Here is a 15,373-nt window from a genome sequence, read left to right as displayed (position 1 = left end):
CACACACATACACACATGCACACATTCATGCTCACGCACGCACACATGCGTGTGCACACACACTCACACTCTCATACACATGCACGTGCGCACACATGCACACATGTACACAATGCACACATTCATGGTCACACACGCACACACATGCATGTGCACACACTCATGCCTTCATACACATGCACACACATGCACGTGCACACACACACATGCACACACACATGCGTGTGCACACACTCACACCCTCATACACATGCACACACACGTGCGCACACATGCACACATTCATGCTCACACGCACACACATGCGTGTGCACACACTCACGCTCTCACGCACATGCACACACACACATGCGCACATACATGCTCACACATGCACACACATGCATGTGCGCGCACACTCACACCCTCATACACATGCACACACACGTGCTCACACATGCACACACGTACACACATGCACACATTCATGCTCACACACACACTCACATCCTCATACACATGCACACACGCATGTGCGCACACACACATGTGCCTGATTTCCCTGATATAAATCCTCTCCCTGTGGCCAGTTTAACAAGAGGCTCACATAATTCCTCAGCATTTAGACCCTGGCGGTGCTGGAAGGAGCCCGCACAGTTCGCACTGGCTTGTGGACAGAGAAAATGGCTTCCGTCAGTCCTTCCTCCCTGCCTCCCTTCCTTATTCAAGCTGGGGCCCTCACCAGCCACGTCTTTGTCCGTGGCAGGTGCCCATGCCTTGTGCACCCTGTATTGTACGCCCTTTGGAGGGGCCCCAGCTCCCCCCGGCCTGGTGGGAGCATGCCCTGGGAGGACCCCTCCTCCTTCCTCAATCCCACACAAGGAGGAACTCAAGAGTTTGACAAAGGAAGCCCTCTCTCTAGCAAAGTGGCTCTGTCCCAGTGTGTGGCAGGCTGACTGTGGGCAGCGGTGTGCCGGTCAGCCCTGGGGAGGGTTTGGAGGTGCCAGTGAGGAGCCAGGCCCAGGTGGACCCTGGGTTTCTGTCTGACTGTGCCTGGAGCTCAGGTCCATCTGTAATGACAGGGTACTTCTCAAGACCCCATGGGGCCCCCAGGGGGGAATGGGGATAGGTGACAGGCAGGTCCTGAGTGCCGGAGCCCCGCTGCCTGACGGTCCTCATGGCAGGCTCTCCTGTGGCCCACTCCTGCCCTTCGTCCCTCACTGTTAGCTGTCCCCGGCCCCCTCGTGCTGCTGTGCTCTGTTCCTGGGAGGGCCCCCACCTCAGGGAGCCCGTAGTCCATGAGAGGTACATGGCAAACACCCCAGCACCAGGACACAGTCAGAGCGAGGTCAGCACCCAGAACAGGGCAAGGGTCATGCTGGACACGGGAGCAGGCTGGATGGGGCGGGGATGAGGCCTGTGCAGGGCATGGGGAGGGGACCTGGCCCCTTGCCGCACGGGCACTGGGGGCCCAGCCCAGGCTTGGTTCGGGAGGTGCTGTGATTGTTGTTTCCACGGCGCTGGCATTATCTGCACTTGGGGTTCCGGTGGCTGCATCCCCAGTCTCAGCAGGAGTTGAAAGCGGGGCAGCTGGCTCTCCTCAGCCTTGCTCCCAGAGGCAGCATGGACGTGAGCTGTTCTAGGCCCCAGGGACAGTGCTGTGACGGTCAGTCCCCTGCTGCTCCTGCCTGCTGGCTTCTCAAACGTGCTGGGTGATCTCTGAGAACGCCTAAATCTGGGGTCCAGGTCCCCAAACCAAGTCAGCCCTGGGGACAGGCTGCAGGTGATGCCCATGTTGGAGCAGGGTGCTCAGCAGGAGCAAATGGCTGGGGGACCTGCCCGCAAAGACACTGGGCCTCAGGGTCCTCCATCAACTGGGACTTTGTAGGTTCAGATGGTGGCCCGATGGGGGTGGGGGCCTCGGTGGCTCCTGCCTGGCCACCAAGCACCTGTGGCCTGTGGCTCTGGGGCGTGGGAAATGCTAGGGGCAGGGGTACTTGCAGGCCTGGGGCAAAGCAGCCTCGGGCTGGAGGCCTGCTGGGGTGCTTGGCCGGCCCTGGCCGGTGAATGATGGCACCGCACACATTCGTGGCTGCATTCCTGGTTTGAAGAACTGACATTCTGGACGTGGAGCCTCTGGACAGCACCGCATGCCGCTTGCGGGGGGCAGGGGCGGGGGGCTGTGCAGAGGACAGTGCCAGGGAGCCCGCGAGAGCAGGCTGGGAGGCAGCAGAGGCACATGGGCAGGAGGAACGAGCTGTGTGCCCCGTGACGGAGTCCCGCAGTGGGGACAGCCCATGCTGCACACACAGGAAGCACACGGGGACGGCGGGCCCGCAGGAAGCAGAGCTCGACCGAGCCCGGATGCCCCAGCCTTCCGGGTGCGTCTAGGACGCGTGTATGCAGAGCAGATGTGGAAAAGCCCAGAGGGGTGGGGTGGGGAGCAGGGCTGGACCGAGGGGTGGGGGTGGGCTGCGGGGTCTCCGGCTGACCCAGCATCTGCAGGAAGGAGCCACTGTGGGTGCCCTCAGTGCATCTGTGGGCAGCAGGGTCCACCAGACACAGGAAAGGGGCACACAGGCTTGTCTGCCTGGAATTGGAGCCCTGGCCCCGTCCCATCGGGGGGCTGGCTTGTCTGGGGCCAGAGGCCTCTGAGGACCGCACCTCGCTGCCTTGCGGCGCCTGTCTGGGGGGCAGGTACACATGCTGATCACCTCTCCCCCCAGCAGAGTGTTAACTGCCATGCCCATCCTCTCTGCAGCCATCGTTAACCCTAAACAGCCCAAGGAGACACCCAAAAGCTTCAGCTTCGACTACTCCTACTGGTCGCACACCTCGGTAAGCCCTGGGCTGGGGTTCAGGGGGCTGGGCCGCAGCGGTGCGGATGCTCCACCATCCCTGCATGTGTCTCTCTAAACACGGCCGCTGCTTGGGCAGGGGAGGGAGGGACAGGTGTGAGGCCCAGGGAAGGGGCCAGCGGTGCCTGCTCGGGGGGGGGGGGGGACTTCTTTCCCAAGGCCCTTGTGTGTGAAAGGTCACGCTGAGCAGTGACATGCATTGTTAGGGTAACCCCCTGGGGCCTCCCTAAAGCAATCCTCTGTTAGGAGAGCATCTGGACACGACACGGTAGTCTGGTCCTTGGGCTCCCTGGGCCTCCAGGCCCTGCCCTTCCAGCCCCACCTGTCCTCACTCCCAAGGCCGCCTCGATTTTGAGCATTGTGTCTCATGCTCCTGCCTCTGAGCCCTGGTACAGGCGGTTCCCTCTGCTGAAGTGCCCTTCTGCCCCGGCCGCCCCGCCCCGCCTGGCCAGCTCCTTCCAGTCCCTCCCTCGGGAAGCTGCACCCTGCTGAGCAGGGTTGGGTCCTCTCTGCAGGGAGTGTGAGAGGGGGTGGGGGGGCAGGTGTCCTTCTGCACTGCACTGCCCGTGGCGCCCGTGAGGCCCCCAGCTGCTGAACACGACGGGCCAAGCCCCCCACCCAGCCTCCTGCAGCTGCACCGCCTCCTGTCTTCCAGCCTGAGGACATCAACTACGCCTCCCAGAAGCAGGTGTACCGGGACATCGGCGAGGAGATGCTGCAGCATGCCTTTGAGGGCTACAACGTGTGCATCTTCGCCTACGGGCAGACGGGGGCTGGCAAGTCCTACACCATGATGGGCAAGCAGGAGAAGGACCAGCAGGGCATCATCCCCCAGGCACGCGGGCTGGGGGCAGGGTGGTGCGGGGCCTCGTAAGGGCCAACCAGACAGGGCTGTACCAGCCGGGACGGAAGAGCCCAGCAGGGCGCCCCAGGAGAGGAGCCCCAGGGGGAAGGGAGCCAGGAAGGAAGGTAAACTGGGAGGGTGGGGGGCAGGAAGAGGCTGGAGCCCACGCCCTGTCATGGGGTGCTGGAGGGGCAGAGCCACTGGCATGGCTGACCTTGCCCTGGGGGGCTGTGAGGGCTGGTGGTCTGGGCAGGGAGAGATGCCCGGACAAGGGGCAGCCTTCGGTTAACTGAAGGCTGAGACACAGATGCCTCAGATACTGCTGGGACCCTGGCTGACACCCTGCCCAGCCCCCCTGGGCAGGCCTCTGGATCTGAGCTGGTCAGGGCTTGAGCTGGCCAGGGCAGGGGAGAACGCCAGGTAGTCTGTAGCATGAGAGACTCCCACCCACTCCGTGCAGACAAAGATGGCGCTCAGAGTGTAGGAAAGGATCAGATATCATCCATGAGCACTCCATGACTTAAGCAGAAGACAGCTGCTTTTTGGGTGCAGGCCTTCTCAATGCTTTTGAGATGGACTATTAGGGAGCAAGAGGGGCCCGGAGAGCTGTGTCCAGCCTGGGCTCAGGCTGCCCACAGCACCCGGGGGACAGGGCTTCAAGAACAGCCCTGTTGTCCCCATTGTCTGACGCTATGTCCTTGGCCCTGCAGCTCTGTGAGGACCTGTTCTCCCGTATCAACGACACAACCAATGATAACATGTCCTACTCTGTGGAGGTAGGGCTCCCCGAGTGTCCGTGACTCCAGCACGGGGCGGGGGGGGGTTTCCAGGCATGGACAGCAATGCTTTTCCGATTTAAAGCAAGTCCCCAGCACTGGTTGGTGCCCTGAGCTTGCCACTCGCTCGTGCACGCAATGTCAGTGTACCCGCTCCAGACAGGGAGAAGTGCACGGAGGAGCGAGGGATGGTCCTCTGCTCCGTGAGTGTTTACTTAGTAGTGCTCTGTGCCAGGTGCAAGGACAGGTGTCTCCGAGCTGCATAACCCGGTTCTGCTGTGGCCACGGTGGCCCCAGGGTGTCCCTGCTGGACAGGCCCACAGGACGGCTGCGGGTGCGGGGAGGCCAGCAGGAGGGGCTGGGCTGACACCCCAGCTCATGCACTCATACAGGGGATGGGAGTCCTTGGCACGCCTCCCCCTACCCAGCAGGCGGCCCCCATACCTCTATCCCAAGAGTCCTGATGACGGCCCTACACCCCCACCTTGTGGGGGTCCCTGCTGGTGGCCCCCATGCCCCCTGTACTCCTCACCTGGGAGCTCCTGATAGCCCTTGCAACCCCCCTCCATCTTGGGGGTTTCTGATGAAGGCCCCCACACCTCCTATCCTGGGGGTCCTTGATGGTGACCCCCATTGCCCCCTGGCACCGCACCTGGGGGGGTACCTGATGGAATGTCTCTGCCCTGCAGGTCAGCTACATGGAGATTTACTGTGAGCGTGTCCGTGACCTCCTGAATCCCAAGAACAAGGGCAACCTGCGTGTGAGAGAGCACCCACTGATGGGGCCGTACGTGGAGGACCTCTCCAAGCTGGCTGTCACTTCCTACAATGACATTCAGGACCTCATGGACTCAGGGAACAAGGCCAGGTGCGTGCCGGGTGGCTCGCCCATCCTCCCCGTGCCCACTGCTGCAAACCTCTGAGGAAGGCCCGGTCCCTGGGGCGCCTGTTGGCCTGCCCACGGCGTCTGTCCAAGCCCCCCTGTGGAGGGGTGGGCCCCATGGGATGAGGCCACAGAGGGCACATGCCAGCCTGAGAGGGACCTCCAGATCCCCCACCCCATCTCCTACACAGGGGCTGCTCCTCCTGGGGGGCTGGTTTGTGCCCTGGGGGGGACTGGTTGTCGTCTGTGGTGGCTCCCCGGGGGGCCCTCCCCATGGGCAGCTGCCCTGTCGGGCTCAGTGGTCAGGAGGACCAGCCTTGCCTTCTCCGAGGACAAACGGCCCTCTGGACAGGGCACAAGGTAGGGGCTCTCGGGGAAGGGCCGACTGCAAGGCATAGCCGGGCATAGGCAGTCCGTCTCCCTGGCTGCGCTGCCCGGGTGGTCACGGCAACAGTCCCCCTCTCTGCCACCCGGGGGCTCCGGGAGGGTGAGGGTCCTCCTCGCTGTTGCGGTGCCGTGAGGGTGCTGTTGTGACGAGGCCTCTCCCTGCTGGGGGCTGTCTGACAGTGAGGTCTCTGCATGTCAGCAGCGCTGGGACCAGCCCCAGGCCTCCCCGCAGGCTGCCTTGGGCTTTGCCCCCTCCCCAGACGGGGACAGAAGGTGGGCGCCCCCTCTCCCTCCTGGGTGGGGCTTTTCCACATCACGGTCCAGGAGGACCCCTGGCCAGGCAGTTGGGCGGGGGCTGTCTGGGCTGCACGGAGCCCCTGTGACACCTGAGTCCCAGGCTGCAGCTGGTGGCCAGGCGGGGCTGAGCCCTGCTCGTGCTGTGACAGGAGGCACGGTCACCACGTGACATGCCCATGACCTGGCCCGGCTGGCTAGCACCATCAGCCACTCTCACGCCCAACCACAGGATGACGGGTAACCCTGTGCGGCTTCTGTCCCCCCAGGACCGTGGCGGCCACAAACATGAATGAAACCAGCAGCCGCTCCCATGCCGTCTTCAACATCATTTTCACCCAGAAGCGCCATGATGCGGAGACCAACATCACCACAGAGAAAGTGAGTTGTGGCCTTGGCAGAGGGGGGCCGTCTGGGAGGGGGGCAGGGGGCAGTCCCATCGGGCAGGACGAGGAGGCCAGGGTGACCATCAGCCTGCAAGGTGTGTGCCCACCCCCAGCCTGGCGTGGGCCTCCAAGAAGTTGGCCCGGCCTGGAAGGCCACCTCTTCTCAGCGTTTGGCACCGCCGGGGCGTGGAAGGGGCTGGGAGGGGAGTGTCGGCGGACCTGGCGTCTGCCTCCGTCTGCCTCCTGCCAGGAGTTGTGGTGGAGACTGGGGGCTGAGGAGGGCTGTCCCCAGAGCTGCGCCACTGTGGATGCTGGTGGCCCTCGGAGGCTGGGGGCCGCGGGTTGAGTGAGTGCCTGTCACAAAGGTGACTGTGGGCCCTGGCCGACTGGCAGGAGCCGGGGCCCCGGCATCCACAAACACAAAGCCGAGGCTGTGCTGCCCGGGGAACCAGCCCGCCCACAGCCCCAGCCCTGGATGCCTTTCCCACACGCCTTGGCATCGCCGGTGGCCCAGGAGGGCACCGTCTCCTGGGGCCTCTATCCAGACACGTAGTCTCTGTGCTCCCAGACGGGCGGCAGGGCAGGCTCAGAGCCTCTTCCTGTCCATCGGTGGCTCTGTCCCTTGGTGTCAGGTTTTCTCCGTGTCATCTTCCCTGACCCATGGTCCAGGCCTCCTCCTGGGGCACCTCAGCCACCTCCCGACAGGCAGCACTCTCTCAGGCAGCACCCCAGGGTCTGCAGGGTGTCTGGGAGAAGTTGGCCCCACTTAGTCCCCAGTCATGCCAGGGTCACCTCAGCCTGGTGCCATTCTCCCCAAGAGTCACGATGGCCCAGTGGGGTCTGGGTGGGCAGAGAGCGCGAGCTGGAACAGGGTGGACCTAGCTGTGGGCCACCCGCTGTGACCATCCTCCCTGCTGTGGGCTCTGGGCACCAAGAGGGTCTCCTGACTGTTAATGTCTGGGCAAGTCCTGTCTGCAGTGGCCACGGATCGGGAGGGCCTGGGTCTTTCTGGAACGCATGTGAGGCAGCTGAGCGGCGGCTGGGGTGCTGGAACTGGGTTCAGATCCCACCACAGCTGATGAGCCCATCTGTGGAAACGGGACAGGACACACCTGGGGAGCTCTGGGGGGAATTCTGTGCCAACACATGAAGAGCGCCCCACGTGATGAGACCAGCACAGCGGCAGCATCGGGCGTTTTAGGGGTGAGGGGCATGCAGCCTCTTGGGGAGGTGGGCTTTGACTTTAGGCAGAGTCTCGGACGAGCTGTGAAGGGAGGGACACTGTGCAGGGTTAGAAACCGTCAGGCCTGGGGAAGGGCTTGGCCGTGGCTCCTCAAGTGTGTGCTTTGGGCCGTGCTGGGAGGAGGCGGGCACCCCCATAGGGGCCCTGCGGCCTCTCCTGCATATGACACACTTGCCATTTCAGGTGAGCAAAATCAGCCTGGTGGACCTGGCCGGGAGTGAGCGGGCCGACTCCACAGGAGCCAAGGGCACACGTCTCAAGGTAGGAGCCAGGCTGCCATGTCTGTGATCCTGGGCCTCGCTCATCTGGCGGATCGCATCTCTGAGCTGGGCTCGCTCCAGGGTGGGCTGGGCAGGAGGGCTCCTCTTGGGGCTGCCACCCAGGGTGAGGTCGGGCAGGGAGAGCAGGGGGCACGGGAGGAGGTGGGAGGAGGCCGGTAGCCAGAGGGCAGCGCCTGGCACACTGCTAGGGGTTAACAAGGACAGAGACCCTGGCAGGAAAGCTGGGCCTTTCACAGGCCCTCGCAGTAACTTGGCCACTGGTGTGTGGCTTTCGCGCCAGAACACAGGCTGCGAGGCAGACAGTTCTGGTCAAAGCAGTCTTCGGTGTCAGGAGAGAGAGTTTTCACGTTCCAGCCCCGCTTTTGTCCCCACATTACCTAGTGGGTGGGAAGGGGCTCTGGAAATTGTACCAGTGGGGCCCTGGGGCACGTGTGGGATGTTACGAGGGCTCCCAGGGAGCCTAGGAGAGGCTGGGCAGACTGTACTCCCCTGGCCGGGGTCGGCCTCCACCTGGCTTCTTGCCAGAGCCTCCCGTGCTCCAAGGAACCCTGGGATTAACGGTCAGGGCTCGGCGGCCTTAGCCCCGTGTCACATGGGCTGAGGTCCCAGGGGATCACTCTGGAGCAAGAGGCTCCTGAGGCTTTCTGATGTCCTGACTGTCTTCTCTGCACACAGGAGGGAGCCAACATCAATAAGTCCTTGACCACGCTGGGGAAGGTCATCTCTGCTCTGGCCGAAATGGTGAGCTCGCTTTGGGTGTCTAGAACTAGATTGATGGAATGGATTGCGGAGGTGGCTCCCTGTCCTTCCTTCTGGGAGGACCCTAGGAGCCTGTCATCGCTGTGCCAGGCGCTATCTCTATCAAGGTGCCTGGGGTTCAAGGGAAAGCCCAGAGCTGTGAAGGGTGTGTGTACCTAGGCTACAGATGGGGTAGCGATCCCTGTCACTCCCTGGAACCTCAGTTTCCCCACCGGTATTGGCCATTCACCAGGACACCCAGACCTTTGCCCAGAGAAGGATGAATTTTAGGAGGCCCTACCCTTTTCCTAAATTGTTTGGGGTGAGGGAAGAGCTGCTGGTGACAGCAGCCTGACAGGTCGCACTGTTGTCTGGCCTGTCAGGACCAAGTTGGCCAGCGATGACCAGGTGGTAAGTGACGGACACCTGGCATGTGCTCAGGCCTCTCCTGTTCCTTTGTTCTCTGGAGCTAGTCCTCCCCTCCCCACGTACCCTGGGTCCCCAGCCTCACTCCAGGTCCTCAGATTCTGTCTTTTCTTTTCCAGGACTCTGGGCCCAATAGGGTGAGCTGCTTTCTTCAGTTCTACGGGGAGGAGTCTTCAGCCATTGCATTGGAGGGCTAGAAGCAAGGACTGCCTTTAGCCCCAGTTGTTCTGTGAAGGGCTTGGCAGTAAAATTGCCCTTTCATTTGTGCCCCTAGCAGACAAACACACTGAGCCCAACTCTGAGTTGGGCCCTGTGTTAGGACAACACAGCCCTTCAGGGGCCACAGCACGATGGGGGACATAGTAGACACAGAAACAGAATTATGAATTGGTATAAATCCCATAAAGGAAAAAAATGGGCTGTGAGCGTGACTCATACACAAGATAGCCTTTAGTCAGTACGGCCATGGAAACTTTACAGGACAGGTAGCTTTAGGGCTGAGACCTGAGGAGAGGGGAGGAGCCAGTCAGGCAGAGGGGTACGCACCTGTGCCATGTAGTTGGGAAGCCCAGCGTGAGGTGCTAAAGTGGAAAAATGTTGATTTATGTGAGGAATTGCGTGGGCAGAAATGTGAGGAACTATGTGGGGAAGCATGAGGAACTATGCAAGGAAATGAGAGGAAGTGTGTGATCAACTATGTGGGGAACTGTGTGAGGAAATGTGTTGGGAACTGTGAGGAAACATGGGACGAACTAAGCGAGGATCTGAGAGGAACTAACTGTAGCAACAGTGTGAGTATCTGTGAGGAACTATGTGAATGATTTTGTGAAGAACTATATGGGAAGTGTGTGTGGAATTGTGAACAGTGTGAGGAATTGTGAAGTATTGTGTAAGAAACTGAAAACCGAGGCGCTGTGAGAGGAAGTATCTGAAATGGTGTAGGGCAAGTGTGGGAATTCTATGAGGAATTGTAGAGAACTGTGTGGGCAGCTGAAATACTGTGCATAGGACTGTGTAAGGAACTATGTGAGGAAGTGTGAGAAATGGGTAAAATGCACAAGGAACTGTAACAGACTGTATTGTGAACTATAGAAAATTGAAATTGGGTATGGCACTCTGAAGAATTGTAACTGTGACAAAATGCGTGTGAAACTGAAGAATTATGAGTAAATGTGTGGACTGAATGAGGAACTGTGGAGAATGGTGTGGGGAGCTAAATGGATAACTGAGGAAACCTGGTCAAACTATGTGGGAACTGCGAGGAACCATGTGAAGACTATGTGAGGAACTCCGAGGAAATGTGAGAGGGAGTGTATGAAATCATATGGGAATTGTGTGTGGGAACTCTGAGGAACCAGGAACCCTGGTGTGGGGAACCAGGCAGGAACTGTGTGAAGAACTGTGAGGAACGTGACAGTGTGGGGAATAGTTGGAATGGTGTGGGAAAATATGTGGGTATTGTGTGGAGGGAGAACCTTGAGGAGCTGTGTGTGGACCTTGAGCAACAGTGAGTCACTATGTGAGGAGCTGTGTGGGGAACTGTGTAGGGCAAGTGTGAGGTACTAGTATGGGGAACTGTGCAAGAAGTCTGGAATTCTGTCAAGTATTGCGAGGAACTGTGTGGAATGTGTGAGGAACCACACTGAAATGGGAGAAGAAGTATGTGAAACGGTGCGGGGACCTGTGTCTGTGAACTTGGAGGAGTTCCATGTGGGACTGTGTGAAAAACTGGTGTGAGAGGAATTGTGGGAGGAATTGTGAGGGATTATGTGGGGAAGTGTGTAGAGGGAACTGTGTGGAATTATATGAGGAATTCTGCAAGGAACCTGTGGGGACTGTGAGGAACTATGAGAGAAACTGTGTGAAAAACTGAGGGACTGGGAAGAACTGTGTGAAGTAATGTGTCAAGAACTGTGAGAAAATGAGAGGAACTCTTTGAGGACCTGTAAAGGAACTGTGGGAACAGTATGAGGCAACTTTCCATGGAAGTGTGTGAGGAAGTGTGTAGGGACCGTGTAAGGGACTTTGTGGAACTGTGAGAGGAAGTGTGTGGAACTGTGTGAGGGAACTGTGGTGAACTGTATGGGACTGTGAGGAGCTGGGTGGGAACCTATACAGGAAGTGTGTGGGGAACCGTTTGAGGAACTATGAGAAATAGTTTGAGGATATGCATGAGAAACTGCATGATTCTGAGGATTTCCATGAAGAATTGTGAGGAACTGTGGGAGGAAGTATGTGAGGAGTTGTGAGAGGAACTGTGTGTAAGTAATGAATCGTGAGGCACTTCACAGAACTGTAAGAAGGGTGTGAAACTGTGTGGGCAGACTGGGAATTGTGTGAGTGACTTTTGAGGAAATTTTTGGAGAACTGTGAGGAACTCTGGAATGATGGGGGGAACTTTGTGGGGAAGTATGAGGAACTGGGTAGAACTGTGTGAGGGAACAGTGAGGAAGTGAGAGAAACTGACAAACTATGTGTAGAACTGTGTGGGGAGCTGTGTGGAGAATTGTGAGGAAATGTATGTGAACTCTGTGAGAAACTGTGTGGAACTGTGAGAAGAAGTATGTGAAATGGTGTGGGGAAGTATGGGGGCTGTGAGGGAACTGTATGCAAAACTATGTGAGGGACCGTGAGCAGTCCCTCACACAATTCTCCTCAGTTACTTACAGAGTTCCCCCACACAGTCTCAATGCAGTTCTTCACACTGTTCCTGGCACAATTACACACACACACTTCCCACATAGTCAGTGGGAAAAGGAATGTGAGGAACTATGAGAAACTTTCTGGGGAAATGCATGCAGAACTGTGTAACGGACTATGTCAGGGATTTGTGTGGAGAAGTGTAAGAAACTTTGAAGGAGTCTGTATGAAAGTGTGTGGGAAATTGTGTAGGATCTGTGTGAAAAGTGTGTGTGTGGAACTGTATATGGCACTGTGTGGACTTTTGGGAACTGTGAGGAATGGTATGAACTATGAGAAACCGTGTGGACCTGGGTGAGAAACTGAAGAATTGTGAGAAACTGTATGTGGACTTTGTGGAACCGTGAAAGGAAGAAATTGTGTGGGGAGCTGTGTGAGGAACTATGAGAGGATCTGAGATGAAAACTGTATAAGGCACCAGGTGAATTCTGTGGAGGATGTGAGGAATTATGAGGAACTGTAAGGAAATAGATGTAGACTGTATGAAGAATTTTGAGGAACTCTGTGTGCACTGTGTAAGGAAACGTGGAATGGTGTGGGGGAACTTAAGTGAGTAACTATGTGAGGAAACTGAGGAACTGTGAAGAATTGTGTGAAGAACCGTTTGAGGAACAGTGTGGGAAGTAGGCATAGAACTGTGTTAGGGGTGGTGTGAAGGATTATGTCAGGAACTGAGAGGAATTGTGTGAGGATCTGAGAGAAACTATATGAGGAACTGTGTAAGGAACTGTGAGAAGAGCTGTTTGAGAAACTGTATGTGGAACCGTGTATAGAGTTGTGCGGTACCGTGTGTGGAATTGGAAGAATTGTGAGGAACTGTGTGAGGAATTGTGTAAAGTCTGTGTGAGGAAATGTGGGGGAAGTGTGAGAAACTAGATGAGAAAGTGAGAAACCATTGGGAACTGTGTGAATTGTGAGAAACTATGTGGAACTGTGAGAGGAAGAATGCAAAATGGTGTGGGGACTGTGAAAGTGCTGAGGACGTTTTCAGGAATTGTGAGGGACTGTGTGGAATTACGGGCGGAAGTGTGAGGAGCTGCATCGGGACTGTGTAGGGAACTCTTTAAAAAGCAGAGTTGTGTGAGGGATTGTGGGGGGAGCTATGTTAGGAGCTGTGAGAAGCTCTTTGGGGAAATGTGTGAAGAACTGTGAAGGACTATGCCAGGGACTGTAAGGAATCGTGTGGAACTATATGAGGAACTCTGTTGAGATCTATGTGAGGAGCTAGGTGGAACTATGTAAGGAACTATATAAGGAACTGTGAGAGAGGAACTGTGTCATGAACCGTGGGATGCATTGTGTGACAAATTGTGCAGAGTTGTGTGATGGACCTGGAACTGTGCAGGGTGCTGTGGGGAACTGTGTGAGGGAGTGAGTGAGGGACAATGAGGGAATATGTGAGGCACTATGGGAACTGTGTGAAGTGGGGGGTTTGCAATAGAAACTTTTTCAGGAATTGAGTGAGAAAGTTTTTGAGGGTCGGGGTCTGGAGCATGTAGATGATGCAGATCAGGGAGCATGGAGGCATGTAGATGATGAGGCCAGAGAAGGGCAGGGGCCTGATCCGAGGTCTTTAGTCTGTTGTCAAGAACTAGCTGATTGTGGTTTAATGGGGAGCAGTGGATGGGTTTTCAGCAGGGCTCAGGTTGCTGCATGAAGAATAGACGGGGAACGGCATGGCCTGGTGTGGCAGTCAGGAGACTGGAAGTCAGTGGTGCAAAAATCCAGGTGTGAGATGATAGAGGCTGGGGAGGCAGAGGAGAAGGGAGAGCAGCAGGTAGTTCTGGGAGGTGCAGGAGCATGACTGAACAGTGGCTGCTGCTGGATGGAATGAACAATGGTGATGGAGCGACGGAACTGAAGGTGACTCCTGGTCCTTGCAGAAAGGACTGCGTGATCGTAGGGCATTTACCGTGGAAATGAGGAATATGACAGATGTGGCAGAGGATTCAGCCTCAGGAATTACGTAATCAAAAAGCAAAGTAGAAATACAGTTTTCATCCACCAAGTCTCAACAGATTAAAAAAGGCCTTCAGTACTGAGGAGCTGCTAGGAGATGGACACTCAAGCCCCGCCTACAGCGAAGCCGGCACAGCATTTTGGAAAGCCATTCTGACCTCGTGTCTCAAGAGCTTTCAAAGTTATGTTCTCTGAGAGCTAGCGGAGCTCCTCTTGGAAATCATCCTGAAGAACAATGACAGAGGAGCTTGTACCCAGAGAAATGGCACAGCCCTTGTGGTAATGCCTGCGTGCGTCTCCCTGGGTGGGGAGTCCGGGCGGCAGGCGCCACATCTGCTGGCCGCTGCAGGTGCTCAACAAATACTTTTAAGCAGCTCTACACATGAACTAGGAGACATAGGAAAGTAACTGAATATCCATGATCAGTGGACTCCTTCAGTCAGTCCATAAGAAGCAATAATTCCCAGCAGCCATTACGTGGGCCTGAGTCCACATTCTGAATGACCTGCATTCACTTTAAGAGAGGAATAAAGAGCCACAGGAGTAGCTAGGAATGTGGAGGATGCTTCATCCTGAGGGGAGGGGTGGGGGAGCAGTTTCTAAAGAAGGGGCTTGTGCCTGGACTGCAGGGGAGGGAAGGTGAGTTCCATGTGGAGAGAGAGGTGAGCGGATGGGCACTGGCAGAGGCCTGGAATGCTGCATAAAGTGGTGGGGCCTTTTCTTTTTAGTCAGCAGAACTGACAGTACTGCTTGAGGAGGGGGCAATGGGCTCAGATTGGTCCTTTTGACAGAGTGGAGAGAGGACATCGGCTCTGTCCGGCTTTGTGGCCCAGATGTGCGACGGGATGGACTAGGGAGGAACCTGAGGGGATGTGACAGCAAGTCTGGTTCTGGCCCTGAGTGCAGGCGCCTGGGGGTAGCACCCTAAGGGTCAGGTGGGGAGAGGCCTTGAGAACTGGCCCAGCCCTGCCCTCCACAGCAGCCTTTGGCTTTGGGGACCCACCCCACAGACCCTGTGCTTTGCCCCCTCCATCTCCCTTCCCCTCCAGTGGGCTCAGGGTTGACCTTGAATGTTCTTCCCTCACAGAACAAGAAAAAGAAGAAGACAGATTTCATTCCATACAGAGATTCCGTGCTGACCTGGCTCCTCCGAGAAAATCTGGGTGAGGACTCTCGGGTTCACTTACCCCTAGGGTTCTAATTTCCACCCTGAGCCATTGTCCTGCCTTACCTCCTGGGAGGGGGTGTCCAACCACCAGGAGGCCTCTCACCCTTTCTGGGCCGAGGCTGAGGCAAACCTGAGGGATCCTTCTGGAGGCCAGCAAAGGGCTAAGGAGAGCAAGTGCGGGGAAGCAGGATGGCCCATAGGGCCGCAGAACACACACACCTATGTCGGGGCTCCTGCTTCAAGCCCGTGACATCCAGACCAAGTACCACCCCTTGCTGGGACTCCAGATTCCGGGGAGCCCTGCTTGCTTGCTGGGCTTTTGGTAGGTGCCATCTGTCACCCCTTCTCCTTGAGTTCTGAGCCCCTAAGACACAGAGAGATAGAGACTGAAGTGTCCCAATACTGATCCCTTTCCTCCCAAAAATAACCTCAGGGGTCCTCCCTGGCTATG

At 57.3% G+C, this 15,373-nt stretch overlaps 1 protein-coding gene across 17 annotated transcripts in view; it reads left to right on the top strand.

Moving 5' to 3' along the window:
* The window catches only part of KIF1A (kinesin family member 1A), a 70,124-nt gene that overhangs the window by 5,827 nt on the left and 48,924 nt on the right, over nt 1–15,373 (top strand). For all 17 annotated transcript variants that reach the window (XM_021678995.1, XM_044913479.1, XM_044913478.1 and 14 more), the window contains exons 2-10: nt 2,741–2,817; nt 3,493–3,672; nt 4,392–4,457; nt 5,147–5,325; nt 6,291–6,402; nt 7,834–7,911; nt 8,607–8,672; nt 9,215–9,232; nt 14,842–14,917. In XM_021678995.1, the coding sequence (XP_021534670.1) occupies nt 2,741–2,817; nt 3,493–3,672; nt 4,392–4,457; nt 5,147–5,325; nt 6,291–6,402; nt 7,834–7,911; nt 8,607–8,672; nt 9,215–9,232; nt 14,842–14,917 (852 nt within the window). The remainder of the gene's footprint in view (nt 1–2,740; nt 2,818–3,492; nt 3,673–4,391; nt 4,458–5,146; nt 5,326–6,290; nt 6,403–7,833; nt 7,912–8,606; nt 8,673–9,214; nt 9,233–14,841; nt 14,918–15,373) is intronic.

This window comes from Neomonachus schauinslandi, chromosome 3, assembly GCF_002201575.2.
Source record: "Neomonachus schauinslandi chromosome 3, ASM220157v2, whole genome shotgun sequence".
NCBI classification, from domain to species: Eukaryota; Metazoa; Chordata; class Mammalia; order Carnivora; family Phocidae; genus Neomonachus; species Neomonachus schauinslandi.
This window is presented reverse-complemented; position numbering and strand designations above follow the sequence as displayed.